The sequence below is a fragment of the Cibotium barometz genome, chromosome 34 (assembly GCF_041138505.1).
Source record: "Cibotium barometz isolate CiBa-2024 chromosome 34, ASM4113850v1, whole genome shotgun sequence".
Lineage (NCBI taxonomy): Eukaryota > Viridiplantae > Streptophyta > Polypodiopsida > Cyatheales > Cibotiaceae > Cibotium > Cibotium barometz.
This window is the reverse complement of record NC_141079.1, coordinates 13324179-13342242: the sequence shown is the minus strand read 5'-3', so window position 1 is coordinate 13342242 and position 18064 is coordinate 13324179. Positions and strand designations below refer to the sequence as shown.

General features: G+C 43.3%; 1 protein-coding gene, 1 long non-coding RNA gene and 1 pseudogene across 4 annotated transcripts in view; 2 read left to right on the top strand and 1 right to left on the bottom strand.

Moving 5' to 3' along the window:
- LOC147618715 (uncharacterized) overlaps positions 1-16552 on the top strand; it is a 69486-nt gene extending 52934 nt beyond the window's left edge. The window contains exon 3 of one of the 3 annotated variants that reach the window (XR_015261950.1): positions 16157-16552. This is a non-coding gene — a long non-coding RNA (uncharacterized LOC147618715). Of the gene's footprint in view, positions 1-9469; positions 9655-16156 lie in introns of those variants that run through there. The other 2 variants (XR_015261948.1, XR_015261949.1) reach the window with 2 other exon arrangements.
- On the top strand, positions 404-7112 carry LOC147618717 (uncharacterized). Its single transcript, XM_086773748.1, has 2 exons — positions 404-605; positions 5590-7112. The coding sequence occupies exon 2, from the start codon at positions 5673-5675 to the stop codon at positions 6999-7001; it is 1329 nt and encodes a 442-aa protein (XP_086629874.1). The 5' UTR covers positions 404-605; positions 5590-5672; the 3' UTR covers positions 7002-7112.
- On the bottom strand, positions 10313-11491 carry LOC147618716 (uncharacterized; annotated as a pseudogene).
- Positions 16553-18064: the final 1512 nt, after the last annotated feature.

Genomic DNA, 18064 nt, shown 5'->3' with positions numbered 1-18064 from the left:
TGAACTACACGACTACAAAACGAGAAGGATTAGGTATGGTGTATGCCGTGAAGAAATTGCGATACTACCTCCTAGCTAATTAATTCATTTTCTTCGTAGATCATCAAGCATTACTTTATCTTGTCAATAAGCCCTGCTCTACGGGTAGAATCACACGATGGATGTTGATTCTCTTAGAGTTTGATTTTACGGTCGTGGTACGCCCTGGGAAGAAACATCTCATGGCTGATCACATGTCAAGAATACCCAATGGTGAATTGCCAATTGGAATCGAATGATCTGGCAGATGCTACCCTATTTCTGGTTGACTCTATTCCTTAATGGAGTGAGCATATAGTTGATTTCTTAGTGCATGGACTAACTAATATTCAGAGTTTGGGTAAAACCAAAGCTCAACAGGTAATCAAAGAAAGCATGGACTACCAACTCATTGCGGGCCAATTGTACAAAAGAGGCAAGGACCACATTCTCAGGTGCTATCCTAGAGAAGACGAAACCTTGCATATCATGGAAGAGGCCCATCAAGGAGTTTGTTAATGGCATTAACAACTACGGACCCCAGAGGCCCACAAGCAGAAGAAGCAACGAAGAAAGCGGGATCGAAGGTACCCTGGAAGCCATCTTGCAATAAATTGTACTTTTATTTTTTCAAGAAAACCCGGTCTCTAATTTTTATCGATTTTATGTAATTTTATTTTTTCCGCAAAAAATCTTGTAGTTTCAATAAACCCGAGTTCAGGCCAGAAAATAGGTGCTCTGAGTGTCCCAGGAGCGTCAGAACAAGTTCAAAAATGGCCTAGGGTGATAGTATGGGCGCCCGGATACCTTTTGAGAAGGTTTAAAAGCCAAAAATTATAAATCTGAACATTAGTATTTGGGTTTTAGTGCAAAAAACGTGAATGCTTCTCTGTGTCATCCGCTTCTGTGCTTTTCTCTGTGTGTGAGAGAGGGAGAGAGGAGTGTGGAAGACTTGCAAGGAGGCTTGTATCTCGCGGTTTTGGCATCCCCTCACCGTCCTCTACGTGCGTGGAGTACCCGAAGCATCCGCCAACGACCGTAGACGGAAGGGTGAGTGACACACCCTATGTTCTTTTCTTTCTTTTGCAGGAGGTCACCCTCTTGTTGTGTGTGAGCGCATACATGTGCGTGCATTCACGGCCATAGCCCAAGTCCCCGCATCGATCATCTCACCTTTGCTTTGCCTTCCTGCGTAAGGGGGTGAAGTAAAAGGGAGAGATAGGTTAACGATTCTCCCGCATCGTCTCTTCCTGCGTAAGGGGAGAAGGGTGGGAAAAGAGGTTAACATTTGGCGCCGCTGCTGGGGATGCGGGCAATGGCTAAAGGTGATTGAATTCGTTTATGGCTCTTTGTCTTTTCCATTCCGCTATGTGTGTGTGCGTTGATGCATAAAGAGGGTATTTATGATTGATGCATGTACGCATACGATGAGTGTTGAATGTACATAAGAGTGGTATGCATGTTTGAATGATGAAGAGGTTTGGAGTGGTTGTGTTGTGAGAAGAAGGTGTTGAATAAGGTTATGAAGTAGATGAAAAGATCCGGTGACACCATGCAACATGGAACGTTCCGGCGTTCCATCGCTTTCCGGCAGGGGTTCCATGGGCGGAACGCGTTCCGGCGTTCCAAGGCTCCGGAACGCGCGTTCCATGTGACTCGGGTATCTTGGCTTCTTCAGTTTCCTGGCTCTCATCTTTTCTTTGAGGGGGAGGATGAGGATCCAGTCTTCATGTTGTCAGGTATTGGTTATAGCCAATCCTTTCTCTCTATGCTGCCGCATGACTACCCAGACTAGAGAGCCCATTTTCTCCACACTTGTCAGCATTTCCTTATGGTGCATTTGGAAATGCCGATGTTCTCATGTGCTGAGTGCAGATCCTTCATCGACTTCTCAGACTCTCACTATGATATGAACAGAGCTTGTTCACACTCTTCGTAGTCAGTGGGACGATTCATCAGGTACAGCTAGAGCTGCAGAGCAGCGCAGATTTGATTTCATAAGGCATTGGGGGCGGACTTCATTGTTCTTCAAGCACACCGCTGGGACTGTGTCATGGCACTATGCTCCTCTGGAGTGGTTCATCGTTCACTCTTCCTACCAGCCTCCTTGAGTGCCTGTAGATAGCTGTTTTCTCCTTTTCACAGCTCTGTACTTTCCCATAGCGCCAAGCATGCCTTCAATTTTCAAGGCATTTGTGAGCGTACAGTACACTCTCTGTTTCTTCATTGAATCTTCACATTACAGAAAACAAGAAATATTTGTGTGTTTTTGGATTTGGTTTCATCTGTTTCGATTGGTTCCAAAGTTTTTACATATATCTCATGAATTTGCGCATAGGCATATGCTTGGCCAAGCTATTACGTGTGGCCCATTGTAGTAGCCCTAGAATTTGCTAGCTAGTAGTAGCAAGCACCACAATGCAAATTCTGATTTAGTTCATTCAGAAAGGTAATGCAGGCATGCAAACAGAGAGCCGAGCATGAAACATAACATGGTTTTATGGTCGCGTATGCCGTATGGTTGTGGCATTTACCATACTGCAACCATATTTCCATGCTTGTATGCATATGTTGTATGGTTGCCGTATGAAAAAACTATGCTCCCAGATTTGGTTGTTTGGTCAGCCTTTCTCTGTCATCATAAAAGTGTGGGAACGGCTTGTTAAGCTTGGTAAGTTCACTGTTAAGTACATAAGCAGTTGTTTTGTAAAAACTCAGCTCGGCAGGTTCTGGCACTTGTCTCAGCAATCCCTGTACTTGCTGCATCAACCTCGCGGTTCTCTACAACAATCAACTCCCCCCGGGTTTTTCTAGGAATGCTGGTGGCTAGCAGTTCCTTATCATGAACATCAATTAGCTGAGCCTGTTCCTTAGTAGTATTTAGGTCCTCTTGGGCCTTGAGCAACTTCTCTCTGAGTGTTACATTCTCACATGTTGTTTCATAGAGAGTTTTGAGAGTATTGGGCGCATCTCTAGGGAAGCTGTATGCATTGTTCACCAACCCTTGCATTTTTTCCACCTTCCTTATTTGGCTGAGTGATCAGTCTTTCTTAGGCTATAGTGAGGACCACTTCTAAGGTGTGCACATATGCATTTTTCTGCTCTTCAAACTGCTCTAACTGCTCTTTGTACTTTCTCACCTCTTCTTCTCTTGCCATCATCCTTTTGTTGTCCTGCTGGAGCTCTCTCACCAAGTTGATGTACTCTTGGTTATGCTTTGAACCCTTGTTGGCCTCCTGCAGATTTTTCACTTTCTGCCTAGCCACCTCTACTTCCCTCCTCCAGTAGGCTATATCTTTATCCTCAGCTTTTGTCTGAGTAGCCTTAGTTTGTGTGGACTGGGTGTGCTTCACCATGGTAGTTGTAAGTCTCTGATCTTGGCTTCTATTTGCTCTTACAATTCCCACATGGTAGCTAGTGCCTTGTGCCAGGTTGCGTGCTACAGATTTGATGAGCTTTTTCTTGGTATCAGTGAGTAGCATTGACCTCTTGCTGTAGGACATCCCTTTCAGCGGTGATAGTGAGCACTCCAGTTTGCAACTCCTCAAATGTAGAATTCCAAATTTGAGTGTTCTAGGCATCGATTTCTCTTGTCTTTTCCGAAACCTGCTGTAACTCCCTCAATTTCCTTTCCAGCGCATCAGCTTTCTCTACTCTTTCCCGGGTTTCTTTCTCGCAGGCATGTGCAACCCCTAACTTTTGCCTAACTATCTCGAGTTTTATCTTCCTAGCCTCCATGAATTGTGCATGGTGTGCTTTCTCCTTATGGCTGGCTTCCTCAAGTCCTTCGACAGTTTGTGTGAGTTGGTTGCGCTCTCCTTCCAGAATGGTCATGGCCTGTGCAAACTCTTTCAGCTTCTCCTCCTTATGACACAGTTGTGCCTCAGCACTCTCAAGCCTATAGCGCAGGCTGCTGGTGGATCCCTCGAGCTGTTCTTTCGCAAGACCTAAAAGAGACTCCAGACAGTCTTTTGTGTTTTTCTCATAAATTGCAATCACCCACATCGTCCTCATCATCTGCTCCTTTGCTTCCCCGGTAACGTGTAGGTTGCCTCTGAGCCTTGCCATGGCTTGGTCCAGTTTGTGGTTGATAGTTGTGTCCAGGGCTCCCATCTGTTGCTGTTGCTGTAACTATTGCTCTCGTTGCTGCTGTTGTTGCTGCTGCTGTTGTTGCTGCTCGTGTTGTTGCTGCTCTTGTTGCTTTTGTTGTTGCTTTTGTCGTTGTTGCTATTGTTGCTGCTCTTGATATTGTTCATGGAGGGGTCGGAGGTCGATCATTACATTTTGTCTCTCTGTAGAATGTCTTGTATCTTGGGTGTTGCCCTCAGATTTGCCATTTGCGCTTTCTGAATAGTCACCATGGACCTTCTTGAGCTTCTTTTCTGTCTCGATCTTGGGCTCTACATCATCAGCAGGCCCATCCCCTTTCACACCTACGTCTTCCGAATAGTCATCATGCACCTGCTTGCCCTGGGGTAGAGGCAAGGTGCGTGGTATACTTTCCATCATGCGGTCCTCCTATCTCGCTGCTCCTGCCACTCTCTTCCTCTTAAGCTGAATGTGCCCTTCCAATTCTTCAGCAAGGATGTCCTCATCCATCATCTCCTCAAAGTTCAAGGGCCTTTTCTGCGAAGAAGTACCCGCTTGTTGCACTTGGTCCTTGGGGTGGGGGTCTCTCCTGTGTCACCTTTGTTCTGGCGGAGCTCTCTGCCCTTTGCTTTGTTCTTCTTTCTTTATTCATTCTGCACAGTATGGCCCCCCGTTTCTGTGGCTGTGGCCGCCTTTCTTTTGAGGTTTTCTAAATATATGGATGCCCAATTAACTTTCTCCCCTTTTTCTGCGGCCCACAACCTGTTGTAGTGACATGTCCTCTGATATCGCCATTAGAGCTATATTGTGTAAGTAGCCCTTCTGTCTGGGTTAATGACATCTTTTACCTGATGCATCTGCCCCTTCTTGGGCACTTCGGCTGCCACTCAGTACTGCTTATCAGATTCTGTTATCCCTTCATCTGGCAGCCCGAACGCCTGCTTCACAAGCGGTGTGGTCACCGATCCAGGTTTCTGTTTCTAAAAAGTTTCTTAGCAGTTCTTGTGCTCCCTCGGGTTCAGCCAGCTCCTCCTACTCCTGCTCTATCAACTGATTGAACCCTAGCTTCGCTGCCCACTCTTTGTTGAGGGATGTCTCCATGTTGGAAAAGTGGCCTGATAGGCAGAAGGGAATTAGCGGCAGCCTTGGCCTTGTGACCACTTTAGTACACCTCTATGCTGGATGTATGTGGCACACCTATATGTATGTGTTGTGAATGCATACATATGTAAGGGCCTGTGCGTGCATTTTCTGTAAATCTGTTTGCCATCTGTATTTAGTAATCATTTTTATGTTTTTGCTTGGTATATGTGCAGTATGATTATCTGCAGTTGTTCACTTGCCATTCTCATGACTTTGTGTGCCGTGCACTGTACGTGGATGTATAATTTGTGCATTCTTACTAGATGAATGCTGGACACCTGCCTTGTGTATGAATTATGATACAAGTTTATGGCTGACTGCCTGTTGTGCTTGTTGCAGACGATAAAGGAAGAGCCTTTGGGATCAGCTCTGCGGGACAGCCCCACCTTGTATCACCAACAGGGAAAGAGAGAAAAGCAGACATGACTGATTGTAGTGTGAAGACGGTGTACAGTGAGTTGGTGAAGGTACTTGCAACCGAATATCTAGGTTTGGCATTCAATCTCCCGAATGGATCGGGGACTCTATGGAGCATTATGGAGCAAGACATGAAAGAGCTAGGCTCCAACGAGCCATTTGCAGATCAGGTTCAGATCTTGGAGTTCCTATCCATTTTTTTCGCCAAGGAATTTGTTGATTTGGTTTCGAGCAATCTCCAAGCATTAGCCAAGTCTAGTTTGGGGATTGAATACACTCTTCGACGACCTAAAGCAGACATTGGGAAGGCCATCATTGAGGGCCTCCGAGAGGATGCGTCTGTAAAGGGGTCACTTGTGGGGTTTTTCTTGGGCGTCCCCTCCGTATTCGATGAGCTCGAGGATGCAGATGAGAAGATCAATGATAGCCGTCAAGATCAAGGAGCAGCCTATGATTTGGGTAGACGAGCACAAGAAACCAGTAGTGGCGGTGATGGTGGGGACGAAGGAGAAGCAAGCGAAGCGATTGAAGGATTGGGTGCTGGTTCGGGAGAAAAGGAAGCAGGTGGTGGTGAGGACCAACAAATGAACAATGCTCGGCTAAAAGTTATGGATGAAGCAAATACCAAATGGGTGCGGCTACCGGCATACACAACGCCACCAAGGAACAAACCAGGCAGGAACATGGAATTGAGGGTCAGATCCAAGGACTTCACAAAGGTAGTGGGCCGCAGGCCTAATCTTTTCTATAGCCCCTTCCATTCTTTGAGCGGCACTGTCAGCTTATATCATGGGACCAGATCTTCGTCGCTTCAGTCCTTCGCAGTAGCCGGGATTGATCCAGAGTATACCACCAACGAATTCAGCCGGCGGGAGGCATTTTACTTGACGAATTCAGTACAGTATGCATACGAGTTCCCTCTTCATTATCACCCTTCCAGGAATGTGGCTGACCCTGTGGCTGTTTTGGAATTCAAGGTCAAGGTGGAGGTTCTTCATGGTGAGGAACCTCCCAGTGTTGGCTCAGCCCCCTTTGCAGTAAAATGGTTTCGTGGCCCCGACGAAGAATGGCAGAAGTTCTGTGCAGCCAACATGCTTCCACGAAAAGCAAGAATTCAGCTTGGCCTCAATGCGACACAACATAGCCATGACATCGTTATAGGTCCCATTTGCAAGGGAGTTAGGGTGACTGGTGGTGATATTGGAGTTGTTGGGATGGATCTTCCGAACAATGTGTACCTCACACAGGTTGCATTTTGTACCGAGAGGGCCAGGGCTTGGCTTGAGCAGCATTTGCGGATTGTGTTTCGTGAAGAGAGAGCAAAAGAAAATTGAATGTCTGATTGTCATTCGCCATAGTATTGTATCAAAACTTGGGAATCAATGTTACTCAAGACTACTCTTGTTTTTCTCACTAGGATGACATGGTATTATTTTCATATATGTGTGCTCTCTCTCTCTCTCTCTCTCTCTCTCTCTCTCTCTCTCACACACACACACACACACACACACACCGTATGTTGATGATGGTTGTTTTTTTTGTGGGTTGATTCAAATTGGAGCATGAAAGAACTCTCTTGTGTAGTTGAACCCTTTATTGATGACAGGGGTATGGCTGGAAGTATCCTTATGTGATGATACATTGCTGGTTTAAAAAGGGACTTGCTCGTGGAATTTTGGTTAAGAATTTATATTGATTATTGAATGTGTCCCTATAATGGGTATGCTTGGTGATGGTTTTACGTAGGTCAAAGTGTCTGTATAAAGGGCATGAGGTGGTTGTTTTTGGGTAATGATGAGTCCTTGTTCATACCTGTGCGTAGCTTACCTATGTGGACTCTTGGTTCAGGTCAATCATGGTTGTGTTAATTCACATGACAATGAGATGTTTGTCTATGTTGTTTACCATTAATGGTTATGTGCTGAAATGGATTCTTCCATGGGAGGCTAGATAGAGGATGTGGTTCTCATGTTTTGAAGCTATGAGTTGCTTGATTTAGAGATGTTGGAGTTATGTGATTAAGCAAGGGAAGGGTTCCTTGTTTGCATGTATTGGAAAGGCCAAGTAAAGGTCGGGGTGACCATTCTTGAGGGTTACCCTTTTTGAACAAGGATTTTTAGAGTCATCTTGTTAAGGTCTTGAACTAGTGCTACGGTTCTCCAATAACCCCAAAATGATTGCATGGAAAGCAAAGTGTGTGCGCTTTGAAAACCAAGAGTATGTGTGTGTGTAAGCTGGTATGATTTGAGTCAATTAAGGAATCAAGAAGATGAGTTAGAATGTATGTCTCCTCTTGTTTTACCTCTTGGTATTTTGCTTGAGTGATGCTTGGGCTTGGTGCTATGCTTGATATCATTGAATGAGATTAGGGGCTAGGGAATTATTTGTGTCGGGTTATGAGCCATGGGGGTTATGGGCTTAATCCATGACCGGATTTACTTAGCTAGTGAGATTATGGTCAGGTTCCTCGGGAGTTGAAAACTAAGGGTACCCTCTCTATGCTTATACCTAGAGAGTCCCATTTCTGGGTGGGTTTTTGGCTAGCGGATTTGACTAAAGTTGAAGTGGCTAGCAATAAAGAAGGGACATCTACTTCTAGCATTGATAGTCCCTGGTAAATACAAAGTAGCCATCTCTTCCTGTATGCCATTAGATAGGAGGTTTAGGGGAGGCTAGGGCAAGATCATGTTATTGGGGTATGAGTCTCGGGACTTTGAGACCGAGTACGCTTAGTAAGCATTGAAGGATGCGAAAGTCCTCTTCCAGTAGTTCAGACTAGAGAAGCTTTGTCTACGCTTAGAAACCCCTCCTTGGTTTAGGCAAGGGATAACCCAATGGAAAAAAAAAGGTTTGGGGCCCTCTTGACTGATTGCGAGCTATGGGGGCTTGCATGTGCCCAAAGCAGTTCAGTGCTTGTTTACCTTGACCCTCTTGTGCATATCCCATCATCCCCGCGAAGGGAGTGCCTTTGAAAGAGCACTGCACTGGGCAGGCTGCTTGTGCTTTTGGCCAACCCGCTTCATATATGGAAGGGTAGAGCATATGAGCAGGACGGTCAGTTGTTTCTGTTTGGCATCCAACCTTTGGGTGGGATGCACCACTCCAGCCGTTAGTCATGAGTATGCACTTTGTCTCATGGAATGTGAATGGCCTCTGTAGTAGAGCGCCTGGGATTGGTCGACAATGCAAATCATCGTTGAGGAGAGACGTGGATGCTTGATGTATTGATGTGAATTTGTAAAACTTGATTTGTCGTGTAGGTTTCAGGTGGACTCGATTCTTATCAATGATCATTCTTCTGTGATTTGTTTTTCCAGTCGTTTAGCTCACTGTGAACATTCAGGGGCTTAAGTTTGAATATTCAGGAAGAGGCTCATGTAGGGGATCTCTCTGAATGATAAGGTAAGGCAATGCTCACGCGCAGGCTTAGTAGAACTAAGCCATGTGCTGTGTAACTATGCCCTTCTTGGCATAGTTACAAAACCCATGGAATAGTACAAGTAAACCTGCTTGGAAAAGCATGTGAGCATGAATGAGGCTTATTTATCCCAAAAAGTAAATGATAACTAAGCCTCGCATGAGCTTGCTCTAAGCTCCTTATTCTGTGCTTTGATTTTTTGTGTGCGAGCTGAATGTGCAGCGTAATAATTACTGTAACGAATTGTGTGCTTTTTAATCTTGCTTTTCTACTTGAAATTGCCACACTCAGCTGCTAGTTTTTTAATGTGGGGTTTGTGTTAACAAATTGAAATGATTTTCCAATCTACATGATGGGAAATGTCGAACTCCTATGTCTAAACAGAATTTTGTACAGAAAAAATGGCGACCCAAATCGAACCGGTCAAATAGAAGAGATGATCACCACAATAAGACAGCTATGCTGAAAATTTTGAACAAATTCATCTTATGAGCTTTTGTATTTTGTTGTTGATATGAACATACTTATGTAAACAGATGGATTTTAACAATTTAATTTTCTTTTAATTTTACTCTTCAAAGTTAATCCCCAATTTGGGTGAATTATGCATATGGATTTTATTGATTTTGTTATGTAACCCTAAGACGCGTTCGCTTGTTTCTTTCTGTTAAATGGAAAAAAAAAAGTGTATGAAGTTTTTATATTTAATTAGTATAGGTAGTGTAATAAATGGCATTAGTGCAAGCTAATCGCAATGAGTGATTATGTTTTGTAATCGCAATGAGTGATTTGTTTTGTACTAGTGTGTGTATATGTGTATATGTATGTTTTGTATACCCCCCCCCCACACACACATGACCTCTTATTTTAACCCCTATTAATTAAAGCCATTGACGTGGCTTTAATTTAATTAATAGGGGTAAGGTCCTACCTTAAGTCCCTCCTACCTCCCTCCTCTCTCCTCCCCCTACTCTCTCCTCCTGCTCCCCCCCCCTCGCATGCTTGGAGAGAGAGAGAGAGAGAGATAGAGAGAGAGAGAGAGAGCACTGGAAAATGAGAGATAAGAGAGAGAGAGCATTGGAAAGTGAGAGAAAGGAGAGAGAAATGAAATGAAATGATATATTAACGTCTACAAAAGGCCAAAATGACCTATGAGACCAAAAAGGGTTACAAACTGGTAAATCTGATACAATGTTTGTGTGCTAAAAGAAGAATCTGATACAATGTCTATGTGCTAAAAAGAGTGAAGACTAAAACCTGAAAGGAATTGAAGTGCTGAAATGCTGAAATCAGGGTCCTAAGATGTCCAGCATCGATCGATCGTCGCTGGCGAAACTCTTCAATGTCCTCCCTGGTGAGTACTCTAATTGGACGTCTCCCATGTCGTGCTAGAATAGTTTGGACCCTCTGATGCAGCCTCCGTCGATGTCGTGATGACACTCGTAGTCGTGGGCGTCTCCCAAGCTAAATGGCCCTGTCAGTCAAAATACCTCTAGTACAGGTGGACTCTAAAGTCTGCTGTGATGCCTGCTCATCTAACTGCCGAGTCTGTGGTCTGAAGAAATCAGTGATCTCCCTCTGTGAATGTCTCCCACTGTCTGAGCTCCTCAAGAGACCGTCCCTGTGTTTGCGCAGCTCCAGCAAAAAAGCCCAAGGTATCTCTGATCCTGATATCTCATAACTCTAGCCAGTGGTCCAAAACCCTCTCTGAATAGGCAATGGAAGCGGCCTCATATCTCATAGTATACTGGATAATAACATATGTGATGTAGCTCTATCTGTGGCTCTGTATGACACAACTGGCAAATCCTAGCCTTTGCTCGTACCCCTCGAAATCTGCTAGTCTCAATCTCTAATTGATGTGATGATGTGTGCATCTCACCAATAGCACATCGTATCCCGTGGAATAAATGAGTGTCCATGTAGGTCGGTCTGGTCACAATCCATCCTCTGTCAGCTGGAGAAGATGCTCTCTGTAAAAAGCCATCTTCGTGCCCAGCTCACGCGTCGACTGTGTCCATGTCCTCCTAGTGTCTAATGAATCAAGTCCTGCCTGATGAGCCAGGTAATCTCGGTCCACGTGAGGGACAAGGAGGGTGCGTCTAGCGAGTACTGGAAAGGGGGTAGTCTATCCATGCCGAACCCATGTAGCTGAAACCAAGATGTCACCTGTGCATACCAACAAGATGTGTCCCCCTGTGAGGCAAGCTGTCGAGAAGACTCCAAAGCTAGGCGGGCACATCTGTCTCTGGGGAGATCCTAAATATTGTGTATAAAAGAGGGGGGTCTGGTAAGTGCCTCTATGACCAATGGGGGAGCAGCAAGCTGTGCACGAATAATCGCATGCGGTACGGAGGCCTTGGCCTTAATCATCTGAGAAATCATAGAGACCAGAGGCCTCTCCATACCAGAGGCCTCTCCATACCATTCCATCCATCAGTAGTGCCAGCTCGGCTATGGCGAGAGGTAGACGATGCGCACGAGAGAGAGAGAGAGAGAGAGAGAGAGAGAGAGAGAGAGAGAGGGGAGCATGTTGTCCACAGATGGAAAGGTGGCGTGATGACATATGGCCAGAGGGCGGCGGTTTCTTTTTTTAATACATTTAAATTACTAAGGTTGTAAATTTCCCTTAATTAAATAATGAAAAAAAAGGAGGATTTGGGTACCCTATTTAACTTATATTATTTCACCCGGTATTAAATTAATGCCACTCATGTGGCATTAATTTAATGCCACTCATGTGGCATTAATTTAATGCCACGTGGATTAAGGCCCTATCACTTGTCATCTCTCCTCTCTCCTCCATGTCCGCCCTTCTCTCACAAGAAACTTTTGACATTTTCCCACGTGGGAAAATGGGCTCTTTCCCATTGTTTTTCCTATAGTGTTCAACATCATGAGCTTCTGCTCGAGAGATTCGGCATACCTAGCTAGCTAGGACCACCGGCAATATAGTGGGGATTTGTCTAAAACTTCTTGTGTCTCTCTCCGCCCGCTCTTCCTCCCATTCCCTCCTGTTGTCCCCTGGCTTTTCCCCTCCACCACATAGGTAGCACTTGTCCTTTTGCCCATCCTCTTGGGCATCCCCAAAGCTTTTGTTGAAACCCTTTTCTTTTTTGCAAGAGAAATCAAATCTCTTCGTTGTCTTCTTCCGTGTATTCTTCCCCCTAGTCATCCCCTGGAGACTCTACATTCACCTTGTTGTGCAAAGCCAAATTCAATGAGTGCTCAAGAAGTGGCCGTGCCTTCCTTGAGAAAGTTGAAACATCCCATGTGTCTTGTCTCTCGTCCTTAGGCTTGCATTCAGACAACCAATGAACCCCCTTGAGAAAGTTGGTAGACCCAACAATGGAACCATGAAATCGGCCTTAAATAAAATCCTAAGAGGCGGTAGACGATATGAACACTTGAGACACTTGCACAACACTTGAGATAGAGAGAAAGGGAGCTAGAGTGGTCCTACACAGAGAAGGCATTGGCCCCAAACCTCGACGCCCCTTGCGATATTTCTTTATTTATTCACAAAAGCTCTAGAACAAATACGGGCTCCTCCATGAGAAACTTACATGAAGCTTCTTGAACTTCACCTGACACAAGCACACGTGTCCATGGGGTACACATCAATACCTACTTGGTTCTCACGCCCTTGATGGGAAGTAGACGATATGAACACTTGAGACACTTGCACAACACTTGAGATAAAGAGAAATGGAGCTAGTGCGCTCCTACATAGAGAAGGCATTGAACCGGAACCTCCTTGCGGTATGTCTTTATTTGTTCACAAAAGCTCTAGTACCAATACATGCTCCTCACGAGAAAAACTTGCATGAAGCTTCTTGATATTCACCCGACACAATCACACGTGCCCATGGCGTACACAACCATCAACACCTACTATTGCACCTTAGGTTTCTTATGCCCTTGTCTTGCTTGGTTTTTCACCCAAACGAGGATGCAAAAGTGAGCCCAAGGCTATCTTTTATACATCCCGGAAGACAAGCAACTTCCTTTATTTTTAACACAAAATAAAGCTATTTTAACTAGAAAAAACTAAATTCTCATACTCTCTCTGTAGATTCTCATTCACACATGCAAAACAACAAGCATTCAAAACATGTACCAAACATGGCATAGAATAGCATGTAAGCAATCCAACAAAGCAAACATTCCATGCACAAGCAAGGCATGAGTTTAGTATGTAAAGAAAGCCTACCATCATGCATGCCCTAGCATACATGCACGACCCCTTTTTACACATGTCTACACACACTTATCATCATGCACCAATACCTTCATGTGCAAAATCCTAACATGTAACTTCATGTACAAACCCTAGGGCCAAGCACACATGGAAGGCATGCATTGTGAGGACAAGGGGGGTCATATATATAGAGAGCTAGGAGCTAAGTTGCATTATTCGTTATTCGACATTCAATTTATTCACGAATTAAAGGCGTATTTTATGATAGGGGTTATTGTTCGATCGAAATATATGTGGACACATCACGTATTTTCAAATATACGATTTTCCACTTACATTTCGATCGAAAGACTTTCGATCGAAATGTAAGTAGTATAAAAATCCCCAAATCTAGCTTGGGGACTCATTTGAACTGCCATTTTACTGACCCCGCTCCTGGGTATGCAAGGTAATGGCTAAAGTCATAAAAAATCTTGTAAAGTTTTTTTAAAATATTAATAAATGAAATTAATATAGATTTAACTTACCTTATATTTAAGATAAATTTAGGTTAGCTTTTTATCTCATGTTAGAGCTTAGTCTCACACTTTAGATAAAATTGTAGTTGCTTATCTTTTTGTGTTCGAGCTAGTCTCACACTCTAATATAAATGTAGATCATAGTTGTTTATCTTTTTGTGTTCGAGCATGATCTCACTCTCTAAGATAAACATAGGTTTTAGTTTTTGGTTTATTTTGTTGTGGTCGAGGCTAGTCTCACACTCCAAGATAAATTTAGGTTTAGCTTTTTATTTATCTTTTTGTGTTCGACCATAGCCTCACACTCTTAGATAAATATCCGTTTTAGTTTTGAGTTTATCTTATTGTGTTCGACCAAAGTCTCACACTTTATGATAAATTTAGAAATTAGATGATATCAAATATCTTATTGAATTTGGATATAGCCACTCACTCTATTTGCTTTCTTGCTCGTAGGTTACAAACATGGTTCGTGGGCAAGAATGGTCGTATGTAGATGAACTAGTTCTAGGCAAAAAGACCTCACATATTCACTGTAAAAGTTGTGGCCATACTTTTCATGACAATGCAACTAGAATTAAAGAACATCTTTTTAATATTGGAGTCAATGTTAATGGTGATGTTCCTCTCCACCTGGTGATACACATGTGCGCTTGTTGCAGAAATATGCTACAAACCTTAAAGCAAGTGCATCATAGGTGAAGAAGAAAATAAAGCAAGGCATCAGATGTGGAGCCTCAGTTGAGTGCACACCTGAAAGTACGAAGGTTGAGGAAGAAGAGCCTAGGGATTATATATCTCCATGTATGGGTCAAAACTCTCGTGTCCAAAGCTCATATGCAATTTCAATGTCAGGCCATGCAATAGATCAATGCTTGCAGAACGCATTTGATAAACAATCAATGCTCGAATTACACTTAAAGTGGACGCAAGCTTTCATGGCATGTGGTATATCATTTAATGTGATTCGTAATCCTATCTTCCAGGATGCATTGATGAGTACTGCAAAGAAGGATTTTGTTATGCCCGATTACAATAAAATGCGTACAGAATATGTAGACAAAGTGAAGAGTAGCACATAAGCTATACTTAAGTGAACTGTGCTATACTTTGTGCTAATGTTTGGATGCACAATATCTTTAGATGGTTGGACCAGTTGCCAAAAGAAACCATTGATTAATATTATGTGCATTTGACCTAGAGGATCTATATTTCTTGAGGCTATTCGGATACATCCCTCAAAGAAAAGACATTTGCTTGTTTGTCAAAGGTATATGAGCGAGCTATTGCCAAAGTTGGGGGGCCAAAGAATGTTACAACTATTGTCACAAATAATGCATCCAATTATAAAGGGACAAGCAAAATATCCCGAGATAATATGGGTTTCGTGTGCATCACACACTTTGAACTTGTTATTGAAGGATATAGGAAAGATGCCTTTTATAAAGCAGACTCTATTGAATGCTGTGGTGAAGTTTATAAGGGAGCATCAATTTACATATGCCTTATTTTGTACCAAGTCACCCACGAAGACCTTGCAAGATTTTTTGTGCCACGCGTTTCGCTACTGCTTATTATGTATTGAGTACATTGTTAACATTGCGGCCAAATATAAATGAAACAGTGGGGCAGATAGACGTTGGGATGCATGGATTGCAAAATATCCTAGCTATCACATTGCTTCTGTAAAGTGTGTGCAACTAGTTCAGCCGCCAAATTGGTGCAATGTAGAAAAAATTGTGGGAGTGTCAAAGCCCTTCGTTGAATTGCTACGTATTGTTGACACTGACAAGTTTGTGTTTGGCAACGTATATTGGTTAATGTCTAAAGCTATTTGCCAAGTAAAATAATTTAACCAATTTACTACAAGGGAGAAATCACAGCTTGTTACAGTTACAAATTCTCGTTGGGCACAGATGCATACACCTTTGCATGGAGCTGCGTTTGTTCTGGATCCCAAGTTTGAGATGTTTGGGCAAGCAGCAAATAGTGAGGTTATGAGTAATTTAAAAAAGTCTGCTTGCAATTATTATCAGGAGATGACGGTACAGAAGCATTCCATCAAAGAGTCGATTATGCTAATAGACACGGTATGTTTGGGGAACCTTGACACATTGACGCAATCAAGAAGGTAAGTGCTCCAATATGGTGGAAGGAGTATGGCGGTGACAAAATAGAGCTACAACATGTAGCTACTCATGCGTTATCAGTTACAGCATCAAGTGGAAGTTGTGAGCGAAACTGGTCTGTTTTCAACTTTGTGCACACGAAATTGCCTAAATCCTAATCGTGTAGCTGACTTGGTATATGTTTTTTGCAACATGTGTTTAATCCATGCCCCATCTAAAATAGCTACAAGAGCAACATAAGCGATCTTTGGAGCTTTTCAAACTCATGAGACTCTCGCAATAGAGTAACAGAGTGATGATGAAATGGAATGGGAGCTTGCTTCTGAAAGCTCGGACATTGAGGAGGTCGACGATATGATCCCGGTGTTAGATGAGCTTGGAGTAGCAAGTGAAGATTTGAATATTTGAAAAATGATGTGTTTACTTGCCTCTTTAGGGATCTCCTCTTATGCATCAAAGTTAATGCTACTCTTGCTTATGCTACCCTTGCTTATGCACACTTATTATCTACTTTAGTGTCTCTAACATTTCTAGCCATGTAATTTTGTGTATAACTGTACCTTTTTGACAGAGAAAAGTAGAACTTTGAGCTATTTTTTCAGACTCTAACTAATAGAACTGTGTGTGTGTGTATGTGTGGCATGTTGATCACTTTGAGATATTTCAGACTCCAGTTAATAGAACTGTGTGTGTGTATGTGTCATATTGATCACTTTGAGCTATCCAATCAATAGAACTGTGTGTGTGTCATGTTGAGAGAGAGAGAGAGAGAGAGAGAGAGAGAGAGAGAGAGAGAGAAAGTCAATGATAGTAACAAAATAAGATGTTGAATATATCAAAAGTTTACAAGTTGATCAAAATTTGAGAGCTGAAAATATATAAAATGCCGAATACGTTAGATATTTATAGGGCCCGCCAAACTATGTTGTTTCAATTTTCAAAGTCCGACACTTTGATAGCCTTCATTAGGGGAAAGTTGGGGTCACTTTTGGGCCTTTTAAGGTTTATGGAATATTCCGTGAGAACCAATGAGGGTGAGGCTTCCGTTACATAACTTTTGATGTTACTTTTTTATGGAAAGGCCATAACTTGATCATATGAACTCCAAATTTGGCGGAGGTTGGTGCGCTAGAATCCCCTCACTGAGAACTTTCCAATGATATGTTACATGATATAGTTTTGAGGTAGAGAGATTAAAGTTATCCGGAGGCCCCCTTTCTTCATTAGATTGATGACATGGAACTTCTTAGAGGGCCCAAAAATGACCCCAAATTTCCCCTAATGCGCAGGAAATCTTTCCCACCACCAAAATCTGTCCTAGGATGCGTTGAATTTCCTCGTTCATCTTTCCATTCGTCAATATCGAAACATCAAAGTGCACATTGACAAACTTCTCCTCTAACTTGGCAAATGTGTCCCTCGCCAAGCCAGTGATGAACTGGTCGTAAGCATCCATACTATCAGGGTCATAGTAAGGCCTAGGGCCATAGCAAGGCTAAGGACTCTAAACCGATTGCAGGTGCTCTCACCATAGCCAAGGGCTATTTTTGCCATCTCTCTCTCTCTCTCTCTCTCTCTCTCTCTCTCTCTCTCTCTTGGAAGCTTTTCAATTCAAGCTTCGTTCCCACGAAGATGACCACACAATTTTCCATGGCTGACGGCGACCATCTCACTTTTGATTTCAAACAAGATAACATGGCACCGGCCATGGGCTATGTCGATGCTGCTATGCCAGATCCAACTCAAGAACGTTCAACTTCCTGAGTTCAAAGGCGAAGAACGTGAACGCAAAAAGGATGCGGTTCACACCTCCTTGCACAAGTGGGGTGATATTCATAGGCTAAGAGCCATGCCCGACAGCAAGACGGCTACAGAAACTAGTCTATCACTTAAAAGGCAAGGCCTATAAGTGGTGGATGACTTTTCCTCTTTCTTCTCGTTCCAAGTCTTGCAGGAACGAGTTTCATGAATTGTTCTGACAATGAGCAGGCTAAGAATTGGGGTGCTTGGGATGTATGCCTGTTACTGGTTGCCTGGCCTACCAGTTAAGGGACTGGGTTAGCCAACTGTGGTGATAGTGCCCTGACTATACCAGTTACTCAAACCACACAATCAAGACCAGAGACTGAGA

Excerpts from the sequence above, each read along its gene's own strand:
- LOC147618717 (XM_086773748.1), top strand. The coding sequence starts at position 5,673 with ATGACTGATTGTAGTGTGAAGACGGTGTACAGTGAGTTGGTGAAGGTA.